The sequence below is a fragment of the Bos indicus x Bos taurus genome, chromosome 19 (assembly GCF_003369695.1).
Source record: "Bos indicus x Bos taurus breed Angus x Brahman F1 hybrid chromosome 19, Bos_hybrid_MaternalHap_v2.0, whole genome shotgun sequence".
In the NCBI taxonomy this organism is placed as follows: Eukaryota; Metazoa; Chordata; class Mammalia; order Artiodactyla; family Bovidae; genus Bos; species Bos indicus x Bos taurus.
In genome coordinates this window covers 50053226-50067583 of record NC_040094.1, presented here as the reverse complement: position 1 = coordinate 50067583, position 14358 = coordinate 50053226, and the positions used below count along the sequence as shown (strand labels likewise).

The window sequence follows — 14358 nt, the reverse complement described above, 5'->3', positions numbered from 1 at the left end:
CCCACCATGTTACTCCGGATCACCACTTAGCCATTTGACATTTACAAGTTTAGCTTTGGTTTTTGTGACTGGTGCTACTTCTGTCTTAATTTCTGTCCTAAAGAAAACTAATCCAGAAGCTCTTCATTCACTGCATACTATAATCTGTCAATGGTTCATGTAATAATGCAGTGGATTCCCAAGAGGCAATTCTAGGATAATTTTTAATAAGCTTGGGCAAAACTCATTCTCAGCAAACTCTCTAAAAATCCTTTAGTTAATGCTTTACCACAGAATAGTTAGAGCCTCTCGACTTTTTGCCTCATTTGGGACAAATAAGGTAACAGTATCTTATCACAGGCAGATATGTTTTAGGCTGTATAGTCACTGTGCTGTCCTGACATCCTGTGTGTACATGATGCCTCTTTGAGGCCATTACAGACTGACATAGCTTGAACTCCAGTGCATCTCCTTGGAAACCAAATGTGCTGTTTTTCTCTTCAGTGCAGTTATTTTTCTTTAGGCAGTCACCTTCAAGGATTATCAGTGTCTCTGTTCACAGTTTCAAATTAACTAAAGCACAGCTTGGTCTTCTGGGGGAAAAAAAAAAACAGTTAATGTCTTTGTGGGCTCAGATATAAAATCAGTAATAAATTCAGTTCGTGATTAAATATTTTTCAAGCTAGCTGGAAAACATTTACGATTCACATGCTTGCAAGCCATCATTAAATACTGGTTCCAGGGTTTGGGGAGTGAGTTTGAGAAATGCTTTTTGCCCAAACCTTCTGGGGCTCAATGAGGCTAAAAAAACCAGGTGCATCCAAGATCTGATTTCACAGCAAGATTTACTGCTTTACAAACACAAACATGATACTTGGTCTTAATAGAAAAATGACATCAGATACACTCAGAATATGTTTGGCATTGGGATAGCTGCCAATATGGCACAAAACATAGGATTTTAGAACCTGGGAGGCGGGAAAATACACTGTATCTTGTATTTTGGTACATCAGGAACACCTGTTTGCTTGACATAAGACCTTCGGTACTCTTTTAAGTGGAAAACTTCAATACTTGTCTTGGGCTCCAACTTTAGTGTTTGATCTAAATGTGATCTAAATGACATTTAATACGTCTGACTAGTGCATTTACTGTTATGTACAGAATTTAAAATGTGATGGTTTTAGTATAAAATCTGGTTTGATACATGATACAAACTACTTGGAATTGTATATTTAAGATCAAGCAAATGTTTTTGTGAACTATTTCTACTGAAGAATGTATTTAAATTAAAATAATTAAAAATAAACAACATGAAGCAGTGATCTGTTAACTGGACAGGTCAGTGAGCTGAGCTTGTGTGAAGAACTGGCACACCAGTTGAATAACCCCGCCATGGAGCTCAGAAGCATAACCATTTAAGAAGCCTTTTGTAAATAAGACAGTGACTTCAAGATGAGAGTTGGGACTTTCAAATAGTTCCTAAAGGGACTATGTGCCCTTTCTAAAGGAAAATCCCATTATATGATGATAAGGCCTTTCCTGTCTTGTTGCAGAATTTAAGTTTCAGATCCAGAAATGCCCAGCTGGTGTGTTTCAGATGCACTGGGCGTGAATTGCCCCTTGCACTTGCCCATCCCTTTTTCGGTTAAATCTTTTCACGTAGCTGCTGCTGCTCCTGAGTAGTCCATCTCCTGGGCGAAGGCGCCCTCTCAGGATCTGAAGCAGAGCTGTAGGGAGCTGCCTTCTCTTATGGTAGATGTGGCCCATCACAATATACCTGCTGCCTGAAGAAGGAAAAAAAAGCCAAAATATAAAGGTATAGTTATCTTTCAAGTGCCATGTAACAAGAAAACGTAACACCTTTAAGACATGCCTATAGCTTGAATCTACGATCTTGTTGCACTTGCTGAATCTCAGACATTCAGATCTCAGACAACAGGTGGAAACAGCTGAGTGACCTTTACAATCAGATTCTCAGGCTGTTAGTAGCCAACACTAGGAACAAAGGTTCCACTCACAACAGTACCAGCAAGATTTTACAGAGCACATTTCTAGAACGACGTAGGAGTAGGCATTACTCGCCCCCCGCCCCCGCAAAGACGACTATAAACAGTTTAAACAGCCCCTTAGGCATGCCTTCTGGCAACTGTGTTCGATCATTCACTCCACTTGTCAACAAATAGTGACTTGCTTTGTGCCAACGCGCGCAGTTCCCATCCTTAACCAGAGGAGCCGGGAGGGGGTGTTCGCTGATGGAATTTAAATCACAGAGTGGCCGAAGTGATACTTGTCTAAATTCTATTCATTTTAGAATACCCTTCCCCGCCCCCCCCCAAAAAAATGGTACTGAGATGACCGATAGGGGCCGAACTGTGGCATACACACGTTACAAAGTGGCATAAAGTGCATATTCAAAATGGTCCCTTCGGTCAGTTTCAATACCTGGCTTAAACTCTGGACAAGGCTTATTGCAACTAGAGGAGTCTAGGGCTAGTATGTGGACTCGGAAGAAAAACCCGTCCGGAGTGATGTACAGGCGGTTCATCTTGTACAGCCCGTCTCGGTCCACCAGGAGAGTCACCAGCCGGATCCCTGTGCCGAGGACGTCTACATCATGCACGATTCCGTTCAACGCTGCTTTCAAAAAACAGAGTTTGGAGAAATGCATAGCGCTCACATCCTCTTTTCTCCCCCCAGTGGGTTTCTTACAAATCTCTGGGTCTTGAAAGACCGAGTGGGTGGGTTTCTCTAGGGTTTGGTTTAGGGGCCCCGGGCCACAGCCCGGCGCTCTTGGCTCGGAAAGGCTCGCTCGCCCCGTGGCCTGAGCTCGGTCGCCCGGGCCCGGGAGGAGCTGCGGGCGGGACTCACCGAACTCGCTGGCGCAATAGGACTCGCGCTCGTCCAAGTCCGCCCTGCAGGCGCGCGCACAGGGCTCGGCGCCGGGCTCGGCGTCCTCCCCCTGCAGCGTGCCGAGGTGCGGCGGCGGCGCGGGCGCGGGTTCCGGGGGCGGCGCGGCGGCGCGCGGCCGGTTGGGGTGGGCGGGGCCGGCGGGGATCTCGGCGGCGCGCGCGGAAGGCCGCACTGCCGGGAGGCGCGGGGCCCGGGCGCGCGCGCGCCGCGGGGAATCCCCCAGCGCCGGCTGGCGGCGCGGTGACGCGCGGTTCTCGGCCTGCGCCAGACGCGGGCTCGGCGGGCCGGCGGGTGCGCGCGCGGCTTCCCGGAAGCCCGCCCGGTTCTCCGCGGGCGGCGGGGGCTTCCGGCGCCTCAGGTCTGACCAGGCACGGGGAGCGGCTTCGGCCGCGCGCGGCCGCCGCGGGGCCTCGGGGACTGGCTGCGCCCGGGGTCCAGGCATCTCCGCACTCGGGCCTTCGCCCGGGTCGGGCTTCCGGCTGTGGGGCGGCGAGGCTGTAGGGAGAGAAGAGGAGAGGCCGGGGAGGCCATTAGAGGAGGAGAGGCCGGGGAGGCTGAGAGGAGAGGGCAGGGGAGGGGGCTGGTCGAGAGGAGGGGGGCAAAGAGGAGACTGTGAGGGGAGGGAAGGGGAGGGGGGGAAGGGGAGAGGCCGAGAAGAAGGGAGAGAGGCCGAGAGGAGGGGAGGCGAGGTGAGGCCGGGGAGACTGAGGAAGGAGATGAGGCTGCGGAGGGGAGCGGAGGAGAGGCTGACGTGGGGCGGGGGAGGGAGGAGATGGACAATGTTAACAGAGCCATACACCTGCGAGCGGGGACCTGGAAATGAAGCGAAGAGAACCGGAGGGGGGGAGGAAGGCGCCCCCCAATTAGGAGAGGAAAGACGCCCCAGCTTCTGATGAGCACGGGTTTCCTAGGCCTCACAGGAAGACCCAGATGAGGGTCTCGCCCTGTGAGAATGAGGACAACTAAGAACATTTTTCTCACCACATGGGAAAATTTCATTTTGTTAAGGACCCTGTCTAAATCAATAGCTTTTAAAATTACAACAACCTATTTGTTCTAGGACTAAACACAACTGACAACTCTGGTTAAATAACAAACTCTTTTTGCCCTTTCTTTAATATATATATAAACATCCGCCTTTCTGCTATGTACAGTTTGTTGAGAAAGTTCCGAGAGCAAACCCCAGGGGGAAAGGTCTCATATTACAGGTTCTCCTAATTGTTTAAGCGCCCCTGACAACAGAACTATTTGGTTTTCCCATCCGTGTTTACACTGTCATCTTGGTCTCCGCAGAATCGAGCATTTGTGAGTGGATTTTTATCTGGCTTCTTGGACACCGCTTATTAGTAAACCACAGCTTAGAAAGACGTTTAAAGCGTGGCTGGGAGGCAGAAGCCCCCGGTTAAGTGTGACACACATCCCTTACATGTCCCCCTCCCCCCGCCCCGCATCATTTTCGTGGTAGAGAAAAAGCTCCTAAATGGCATGGCATGAAAACAAATTTTTGAAATTATTAGTGATTTTCCCCCAGCTCTGCAGGCAGGTTGTGAGCAAACTTCAGCCAGCTTAGAAGCTGGGCAACTTTCCATGCCCAGTTACACAATATCACCTCCCCCTTTTGCCTGGGTCCCGGTGCCCTCCAGGCGGGCACAAGAGCCTGTCTTTATTTTTTCTATTGTGTTAACGGCTGGTTTTCAGTATTTCTCTCCTCTGGCATCGAAATGCTTGGCCTGCCCCCTTTGCAGTTCTTGCAACACTTCATTTAAAGTGATTTATCTTGCCAAATTGACAATCTTCATTTCAAGTGATTTATCTTGCCAAATTGACAATCTCCCTTAAAATCAGCTTTCAGCCAGCAATAATCGCCGGTTACAGTTCATGTTTTTGCAGAGAGGTTGATTCTGACTCATTATGTTCATCGTTGCCCATACACAGCTGAATAAAGTTCTGGTGGATATCCAATTCCTGACTGTCAACTGTTGACCTCACAACTGCTTCCCCATTGATATCACCATCTGTTGTCATGGGAAAGATTGTCTGATATTTGGGTTAAATGCCACTGAAGTCATTCAATTTCCATGTGGAAAAATAACCCAAAGTAAATTGCCCTGCGAGGTGCGGAAGCTATTTTTCCCGGAGATAGTGAATGGAACAGAACATCTAAATAAAAGCCAAACAAAAACACCTCTCCGCAGAGAACCTCTTGTTTCTTCATTCTCAGTATTTTCCATCTCATGCATGAAACTGTGTGTATATGTTTTGTGTGTTTAAAGACTCAGGTGTCCCAAGGCAATTGGTTGGGGCTGCAGGGAGAGGGAAGAGAGGTCCGATTTCGGCTCCCTCCGCCCCCAGCCGCGGCGGGGCGCACCCAGCGCCTGAGATCGCCGGCGGGACGCGGACCCGGGCGCAGGGCGGACCCCGAGCTCCTGGGGCGCCCGCCGCCCGCCGCGTCCCGCGAGCCCGGCCCGCAAGGCTTCCGAAAGGCGCGCCACGACCCCTTTTGACACTTTCTCTCCTCTGTGATGGAGCAACTACTTAACATGCAAAGTTTTCTCCAGCCTGCCAGGCTCGCTCGAGATCATTTCAGTAGCTGAACAACTGGCTTCATTCCGAAAAGGCTGCCAAGACACACACAATCTTGGGGACACATTTTGCTCCTTTCAAACACGAACACGGACCTGGAGTCTCTGGTCAGCCCTGACCCCTTTCTCGTCCCTCCCTTCGTCGCGCGCTCTCCGCACCTCGCCCCCGGATTCCAGCCCCTCTCCCAGGGCTCAGCGTTTCATCGATCTTACCTTTTCTCTCCGCCACTGGGGCTTCGGGAGAAGATCCAACGATCAAACAGAGGAGCCAGAAAGCTCTAGCTGTCATGTTTGTAGACACGGTTCCCAGGCTCTAAAACTGAGCCTGGGCTTTTGCTCTTTCTCTCCCCCCACCCCTTCTCCACACCCCCACCCCCGTTCATGCTAATGAGGGGCAGCCTTTGGGGAAACGGGAATCACTCACTGAACAGACCATTGGAACAAAACCGAGCTGCAAGGATTTCTCCCACCTCCTAAGGGGGAAGAGCACGTGGCCTCTCAAAGTTGTCCCTGGGAACGTCTGTCCTGCGATCTGCGGGCAATGAGAACATCGAATCCGACACTTTAAACCCGTGTGGGCTTGCGGGCTGGGGCTGGGTGGAGGAGCGTGTAGGGCGGCAACACCAAAAAAGGGTGTTGAGGGGCTGAGGGACTGGGTGTGGGAGAATGAGTGATAAGGAGATTTTTCTAGATTAAGCCAACAACAAATAGGCAAATTAGAGCCTAAGACAGTTTGGGTTTGTGGAAGGGAGGAGATTCCAGGTGACAGAAAATTCATCCCAGAATGTGTCATGGATTCTGAGATGAACTAAGTCACTACATCCTGGGTTTGATTACATTATATATGTAATATTTATATTCTAGAATCAGAAAGGCCCAAACGCCCTCATAAAATATTAATAGCTTTTCTTCTCTCTCTCTCCTCCTTTCCCTAATTGAAATTGGTATCTAGTTGGCTAGATTCATCAAGTCTTTTAGCCACCAGGTGCTAGAGGATGGTGGTGGTGGTGGTTTAGTCACTAAGTCGTGCCTGACTCTTGCAACCCCATGGACTATATAGCCCACCAGGCTCCTGTGTCCATGAGATTTCCCAGGCAAGAATACTGGAGTGGGTTGGAGTGGGTTGCCATTTCCTTCTTCAGGGAGTGTTCCCAACCCAGGGATGGAACCCGCATCTCAAATCCATGTCTCCTGCATTGCAGGTGGACTCTTTACCTCTCAGCCACCAGGGACAGTGAAAAATCCTCCTCAGCTCTCTGTTGATGGCTCACCTCCTCAAGAAAGGTGGGTTTTGTGTTTTTTCTTTCTAAGAAAAACTCACTCACTACTTGGTCTGAATTCTTTTTTTTTTTTTTAATATTTATTTAGTTACACTGAATCTAGTTGCAGCATACAGGATCTTTTGATCTTCGTTGTGACATGTGGGTTCTCTTTTAGTTGAGGCATGTGGGATCTAGTTCCCTGACCAGGGATAGAACCTGGGCCCCCTGTACTGGGAGCTCGGAGTCCTAGCTACTGGACCACCAGGGAAGTCCCATTGGGTCTGAATTCTTGAATGGCTCTGTAAATTCATCCTGAGCTAAGAACCCTATCTCTCAGATTGAACTGAAACAGCATTCACCGAAGAGGGAAGTAAGCTCACTGTAGTAAACCCACAACTTTCCCGATGTGTATCTCATTTCAACAGCTTCACATCCAAGAGGAAGGGGAAGTATGTTGAGATGAAGGCATTTTTATCTTAAGCACGTGAGCCAACAGTGAGATGCAGCTGTTTAAAAAGTTTTGCTGCATTAATATCTTATGTCTCAAAAATAATAGTGCTAATGAATGTCAGATTCACTGGTGCAGGGCGGGGTGGATATCATGTTTTCAAGAAAGACATGGACAGCTAGAAGGAAAACAGTAGGGTGCTAAGAGGGTTGGACTCCATCATGGTCAAGTTCTTTGGGAAGAACTGAGGATAGGCAGGGTAGGCAAACAAAAACACTTTTTATATTTGGGGAAAGAACTGGTAGGTAGAAGTTATGAAGTGACAGGTTTAATTCCGGTTTAAGAAAGACTATTCTAACAACTGAGATCTCCAAGAAAGGGCTGCTTTCAAGGGTTGTAACAATAAGGTCCTGGCCACTGGGGATGTCCAAAGAGAACATGATTCAGGGATACTGTAGAACAGGTTCCTAGATTAGGTGTGTTGTGGATTGAGGGGTAGAGTAGATAAATGAGCTCTAAGGAGGAGTTGTCTGTCTGGTCACAGGCTGACAATATGTTGGAGGGGGTCACTGTATCTGAAGACTGGTCCTCAAATTTCCTCAGTTTGAAACTCACTTTTGTCAACAGATCAGATTTGTGGAACCAACTCATGTTAACCAAACTCATAAAAGCAGATGTATAAACCAGAATATTGCTTATTGTTTTGTAATAGGGAGGATATAGCAAAGGTGAGTCAGAGGTCTAATTATTAATCAGAAGTTTCCCTGTTGAGAACTAAATCAAACTGCAGTTGAAGATGGGCTCGTCTTTCCTCATTCAAGTTTTAGAGGAGCAAATTCTCTGTTTCCTCCAAAAGAGTATATCTCTTCAATCACTACAAGTCTTACGTACATCAGAGTCAGTGTTTCCAGATTCTGGCCAAGATCAAAAAAACACTGTGAACTTTGTGCTTTGGGTTTACAATTTTGGGGGTGGGGAGGGGGCAGGTGTGCCAGGTCTTAGTTGTAGCGTGCGGAATCTCCCATCTTCATTGTGGCATCTGGAATCTTTTAGTTGCATGTGTGATATCTAGTTGCAGCATCTGGGCTCTAGTTCCCAACCAGGGATTGAACCCGAGTCCCCTGAATTGGGAGCTTGGAGTCTTAGCCACTGGACCACCAGAGAAGTTCCTGGGGGTTATAATTTACAGATGTCATTAGATTCTTTTCTTCCACACACTCTTTCTTTAAGTTAAGTGGAATAAAATTAATTAGGCTTAAGCTTTCTCAGTTACAACCACATCTCAGACATAGTTGCCTGAGATTATGTTCAAGTCACCCAGATCCAATTTGGGGTGTTCCCGAAACTCTTCTGTTTCAGGAATGTTGTGAATGAATGCCCTGAAGCCCACACCCTGAAATGTAGAGGCAGAGAGCTGACCAGAAGTCTCCTGGAGGCTCCTGGGGTGGCACCAGCCTGGAAGAACTTGCCAGGGTCCAAGGCTGGGTCTTGGGCAGCACACCACTTGCAGGCGCAGAAGCCATATTCATGGTGGAAAGCGCAAAGAGCTCCAAGAGACTGAACTATGTAAGCCAGAATGCCACTTTGTTAATTTACAAAAGATGACTCAGGCAGACCTGCAGTCTCGTGTCAGCCTGGCTAGCATTCTCTTTCTATAAACAAGTCACCTGGGAAGCCAAATTATCATCAGGGTGGTTAGTAATATAAACCAGGGTACAAGGATTTCGTTATATGATTGGAATGTTTAAAAGTATTGGTTTCTCACAGTGTATAATGTCCATCTCTCCATGCCCATCTTCCATGTGTCAGATGAAAGAATCTAAAACCCTAATTGCCTTCCTCTCCCCTGCCAATCTCTGGCATTTTGAGTGTATCTTTCCGCTTTGCAAATATTTGTTGAGCATCTACTGTGTGTTGAATAATAAAGAATTTGTGCCAGGTTCCTGGTACGGAGCTTCTAACTCTTGGAATTTCCCAAGTGAAGGAAACGTCTTAATTATCCATGAGCTTCCTGGATCACACCCGAGTTTATGCTAATGAGTGGACTCTTGGAGGGCCCCTTGATAACTTAGGGCTGGAATCTGACCATCAGAAACACCAACCATGCAATTAGAGGGTTGGGACTTTGAGCCAGCCTGACCTCCAGGGAGCAGAGGCTGGAGATTGGGTTCAATCGGATGGTCAGTGTTTTAATCCATCATGCCTGCTGAATGCAGTGACAACTCAGTGGGGCTTCTTGGTCAATGACCACGCTGATGTGCTAGGGAGCGGCGCAGTCTGCTCCATGGAGAAGCAACCCCAAAGCTATGCATTTGGGACCTTTCTAGATCTTGCCCTATGTATCTCTTCATTTGATTGGTACTGCTCTGTATCCTCTCTAGTGATCATAAGTTATAGCACTTTCCTGAGTTATTATAGAGAATTATCAAATCTGAGAGGAATCATGGGAACCCCCTAGGTTTGTACCCATCTGTCTGAAATAAGGGCAGTTTTGTTCTGGATCATCTGCCCTTTAATTAATGAGGTCTGCACCAACTCTGGATGGTTTCTGTCAGACCTGAATGGCAGCCCACCACTCGGTTTCAAACACCGTGTACCACGGGAATTCCCTGGCCATCCACTGGTTAGGACTTGGTGCTTTCACTGCTGGGGGCCAGGTTCAATCCCTGGTTGGGGAGCTGAGAACCCGCAAGCCTTATGGCACGGCCAAGAAAAAAAAAACCCACTATGTTCCAGGCGTTTTAGAAGCCAGAAATACCCACCACCATTATCATTTTTCAAAAAGAATATAGTACTATTGCTTTGGTTCCCATTTGGTAAGGGCTTCCCTGGTGGCTCAGAATCTGCCTGCAATGCTGGTGACCTGGGTTTGATCCCTGGCTTGGGAAGATCCCCTGGAGAAGGGAATGGCAACCCACTCCAGTATTCCTTCCTGGAGAATCCTCATGGACAAAGGAGCCATGGGGTCAAAAAGAGACATAATGAGCACCTAACACTTTTCACCAGATAGACCCAGGAGGGCAGGCATTGCAGGCTGAAACAACAGCACAAGCAAAGGCATGGGGGTACAAGAGAGCATGTGAGTCTGCTGCTGCTGCTGCTAAGTCGCTTCAGTCGTGTCCGACTCTGTGTGACCCCATAGACGGCAGCCCACCAGGCTCTGCCGTCCCTGGGATTCTCCAGGCAAGAATACTGGAGTGGGCTGCCATTTCCTTCTCCAATGCATGAAAGTAAAAAGTGAAAATGAAGCCACTCAGTCGTGTCCAACTCTTAGCGACCCCATGGACTGCAGCCTTCCAGGCTCCTCTGTCCATGGGATTTTCCAGGCAAGAGTACTGGAGTGGGTTGCCATTGCCTTCTCCGGCATGTGAGTCTACCCAGGCCCCAAAGCATGGCAGCTTCTTAGGAGGGAACCCTGATGGGGGACGTTGCTGAGAATCTTGATGACTATAGACGAACATTCCTCAGGCAATGGTAACTAGCTGCTTTATGTATTTAATTTTAGTTTTTGGCTGCTGCTGTGCACGTGGGATCTTAGTTCCCTGACCAGGGATTGAACCTGGGCTATGGCAGTGAAAGCACCCAGTCCTACCCACTGGACCGCCAGGGAATTCCCTAAATAGCTGCTTTTAAATCTTTATTTTGTTTTCCTATCACTGTCCATTATTGTAATGAAAAATTTGGAAAATAAAGAGTAGACACAAGAATTACTACCATCACCCTCAACAACCACTGCAATAATCCCATGTTTTCCTTCCAGGCTCTTTCTCAGATACCATTTTCACACAGATGCCTTCAGTGAACGAACGCTATTTTGGATCCTGTGTTGTTCACATGACACCATGACAAGGGCACGTTCCTATTTCACCTGTTGTGTATACAACTTTGTATTTAGCTTTTATTCGATGAAAATTAAAATACTATTGGGACTTCCCTGGTGGTCCAGTGGTTAAGACTGGCCCTTCCAAGACGGAGGCTGTAAGTCTGATCCCAGGTTGGGGTACTAAGATCTCACATGCACAGCATAGCCAGATATGTTTTTTTTTTTTACAAATTAAAATATATTACACACTCTTTGTAGATTTGCAATTTCCTAAATGCGTAATATGTTCTCACTTAGACAAATCATCACTTGTACATTTTAGACTGTTTTTAATTTTTGCTGTTGTAAAACGTTCCGTGCCCCATTAACAAAGGAATGAATGTATTGAGACATACTGAAATACTGCTGCTGCTACTGCTGCTGCTAAGTCGCTTCAGTCGTGTCCGACTCTGTGCAAGCCCATAGACGGCAGCCTACCAGGCTCCTCCGTCCATGGGATTTTCTAGGCAAAAGTACTGGAGTGGGGTGCCATTGCCTTCTCCACTGAAATTCTGTAGAGCAGCATTTCTCCACCTGCCACTTTTGACATATTGAGCAAGATAATTCTTTGTTGTGCATTCTTCACCAATATCTCTGGCTTTATCTACTGAATACCAGTAGTGCCTCCCCACCTCCAGTTGTGACAACCTAAACTGTCTCCAGACATTGCCAGATGTCTCTTGGAGACAGAATTGTAAACCATATTCAGTGCTAGACAGCAATGAAAATAAATGAGCTACAACTACAAAAGCAAAATATAGATGAATCTCATAAACGTGGTATCAAGTAAAAGGAGTCTGACACAAAAGGCTATATGCTAAGGACTTCCCTGGTGGCCCAGTGGTGGAGACTCTACGCTTCCAGTGCAGGGGGCTTGGGTTTCATCTCTGATTGGGGAACTGAGATGCTACATGCCAAGATGCATGGCCAAAAAAAAAAAAAAACAAAACTGTTTATAGTGTAATTTCATTTAATTTCTCTACACTCACAAATAGACAAAGTTAATTTATGGTGTTAAAAGTCAGGCTGTGCTTATCCTGGGAATAGGTAATGACTAGAAAGAATATCTGAGTGGGTGGGGGGATGAGTTCTTTGGTGTTGAAGTTTTATCTATTAATTTCTCATATCTTAAATGACAAATATTACTGTTTGTATAGTAGAATCTATTGGTTATTTTTTGTTATGTCTTCCATCCCTTTATAAAAGTCTTTAAAATCTATATTATTGTTGTTCAGTCACTCAGTAGTGTCCGACTCTTGGCGATCCCGTGGACTGCAGCATGCCAGGCTTCCCAGTCCTTCATGATCTCCCAGAGCTTGCTCAAACTCATGTCCATCGAGTCGGTGATGCCATCCAACCTTCTCATCCTCTGTCATTCCCTTCTCCTCCTGCCTTCAATGTTTCCCAGAAATCAGGGTCTTTTCCAATGAGTCGGCTCTTTGCATCACGTGGCCAAAGTATTGGGGCTTCGGCTTCAGCATCAGTCCTTCCAATGAATATTCAGGACTGATTTCCTTTAGGATGGACTGGTTGGATCTCCTTGCAGTCCAAGGGACTCTCAAGAGTCTTCTCCAAAAAAAAAAAAAAAAAAAGTCTTCTCCAACACCACAGTTCAAAAGCATCAATTCTTCGGCGCTTAGGCACTCAGCTTTCTTTATAATCCAGCTATCACATCCATACATGACTACTGGAAAAACCATAGCCTTGACTAGACGGACCTTTGTTGGCAAAGTAATGTCTCTGCTTTAAATATGCTGTCTAGGTAGGTCATAGTTTTTCTTCCAAGGAGCAAGCGTCTTTTAGTTTCATGGCTGCTGTCATCATCTCTAGTGATTTTGGAGCCCAAGAAAATAAAGCCTGTCACTGTTTCTATTGTTTCCCCATCTATTTGCCATGAAGTGATGGGATCAGATGCCATGATCTTCGTTTTGTGCATGTTGAGTTTTAAGCCAGCTTTTTCACTCTCCTTTTTCACTTTCATCAAGAGGCTCTTTAGTTCCTCTTCGCTTTCTGCCATAAGGATGATGTTATCTGCATATCTGAGGTTACTGTATATGATTAGTACATATTCATAGCAGAATAACTAGCTATAACAGATAAAAAGAGAAAAAATCAACTAAGTCCTGTTGCCTAGAAAAAACTACTCTAAATATATTTTTTTTTCTTTTAAATATTTTTATGGGTCAATTTCCAGATGTTTTTCCTACATATATGTGCACATGTAAATATTTCTTTCTATAAAAATGGGGTCATGGTATGTATATATTTTATGACATGATTTAAAATTTTTTAATGATATGGTAAGGTCTTTTCATTTCAATAAATATAAGATTCCATAATCATTTATTTTATTTTTCCTTAGCCATGCCCCAAGGCATGTGGGATCTTGTTCCCCAACCAAGGATCAAACCCGAACCTCCTAAATTGGAAGCTCAGAGTCTTATTTATTGGATGACCAGGGCTGTCCCTCCATGATCATTTTTAATGACTGAATTCCTAGACTATTATATTGCTGAGTCAAAAAATATGATAATTTCAATATTTTTGCTACATATTGCTGAATTATTCCCCAGATATGTATCAGTTTACACTGACCATCCACAGTGTAGCTCTGTAATAATATTTCTCCACACTGGAGATATCCAGTTATCATTATTTTTTACCAAATCATCATTATTTGATATCTTTGCTGTTCTGAACAGTTTGTTAAGATTTCTCTTTTTAAAAAAGTTTACAATTTTTTTTGTTAGTGATATTGCACATTTTTTTTCATAGATTTATTGGCTATTTGGATTTCTTTTGTTAATGACCTGTTCATATTCTTTGTCTATGTATTGGAATGATCAGACTTTCATTTATGATTTAAAGAACTGTTCATAGCTTCAGAATTTTCACCCTTTGTTCATTATATATATTGTAAATATCTCCTCATATAATTTTGTTTGATTTTAAGCTTTTCACTGATTTTTTTGACCATAGAACTTTTAAATTTTCTGTAGTAAAATCCATCAATCTTTTGTTTAAATTTCCCTGGTGTCTTTTTGGATCTTGCTCAGAAAGGCTTTTTTTAAATCAAAATTATATATATATTTTAGTTCAGTTCAGTTCAGTCACTCAGTCATGTCCAACGCTTTGCGACCCCATGGACTGCAGCACACCAGGCTTCCGTGTCCATCACTAACCCCCAGAGTTTACTCAAACTGATGTTCATTGAGTCAGTGATTCCATCCAACCATCTCATCCTTTGTCATCCCCTTCTCCTCCTGCATCAGGGTTTTTACAAAGGAGTCAGCTCTTCGCATCAGGTGGTCA

The 14358-nt window shown here is 45.7% G+C and overlaps 1 protein-coding gene across 1 annotated transcript; it reads right to left on the bottom strand.

Annotated features, from left to right (window-relative positions):
• Positions 1 to 189: 189 nt before the first annotated feature.
• Positions 190 to 2978, bottom strand: C19H17orf58 (chromosome 19 C17orf58 homolog). Its single transcript, XM_027517716.1, has 3 exons — positions 2851 to 2978; positions 2425 to 2616; positions 190 to 1766 (listed from the first exon to the last, which is right to left on the bottom strand). Exons 2-3 carry the CDS (start codon positions 2525 to 2527, stop codon positions 1576 to 1578), a joined length of 294 nt encoding a protein of 97 aa, XP_027373517.1. The 5' UTR covers positions 2528 to 2616; positions 2851 to 2978; the 3' UTR covers positions 190 to 1575.
• Positions 2979 to 14358: the final 11380 nt, after the last annotated feature.

Bases quoted from the DNA above. Each gene is read 5' to 3' on its own strand.
- C19H17orf58 (XM_027517716.1), bottom strand. From the start codon at position 2,527: ATGAACCGCCTGTACATCACTCCGGACGGGTTTTTCTTCCGAGTCCAC. The intron at 1,767-2,424 runs GTATTGAAACTG...TTCCTTCTTCAG, and splicing joins TTGTCCAGAGTTTAAGCCAG to GCAGCAGGTATATTGTGATG.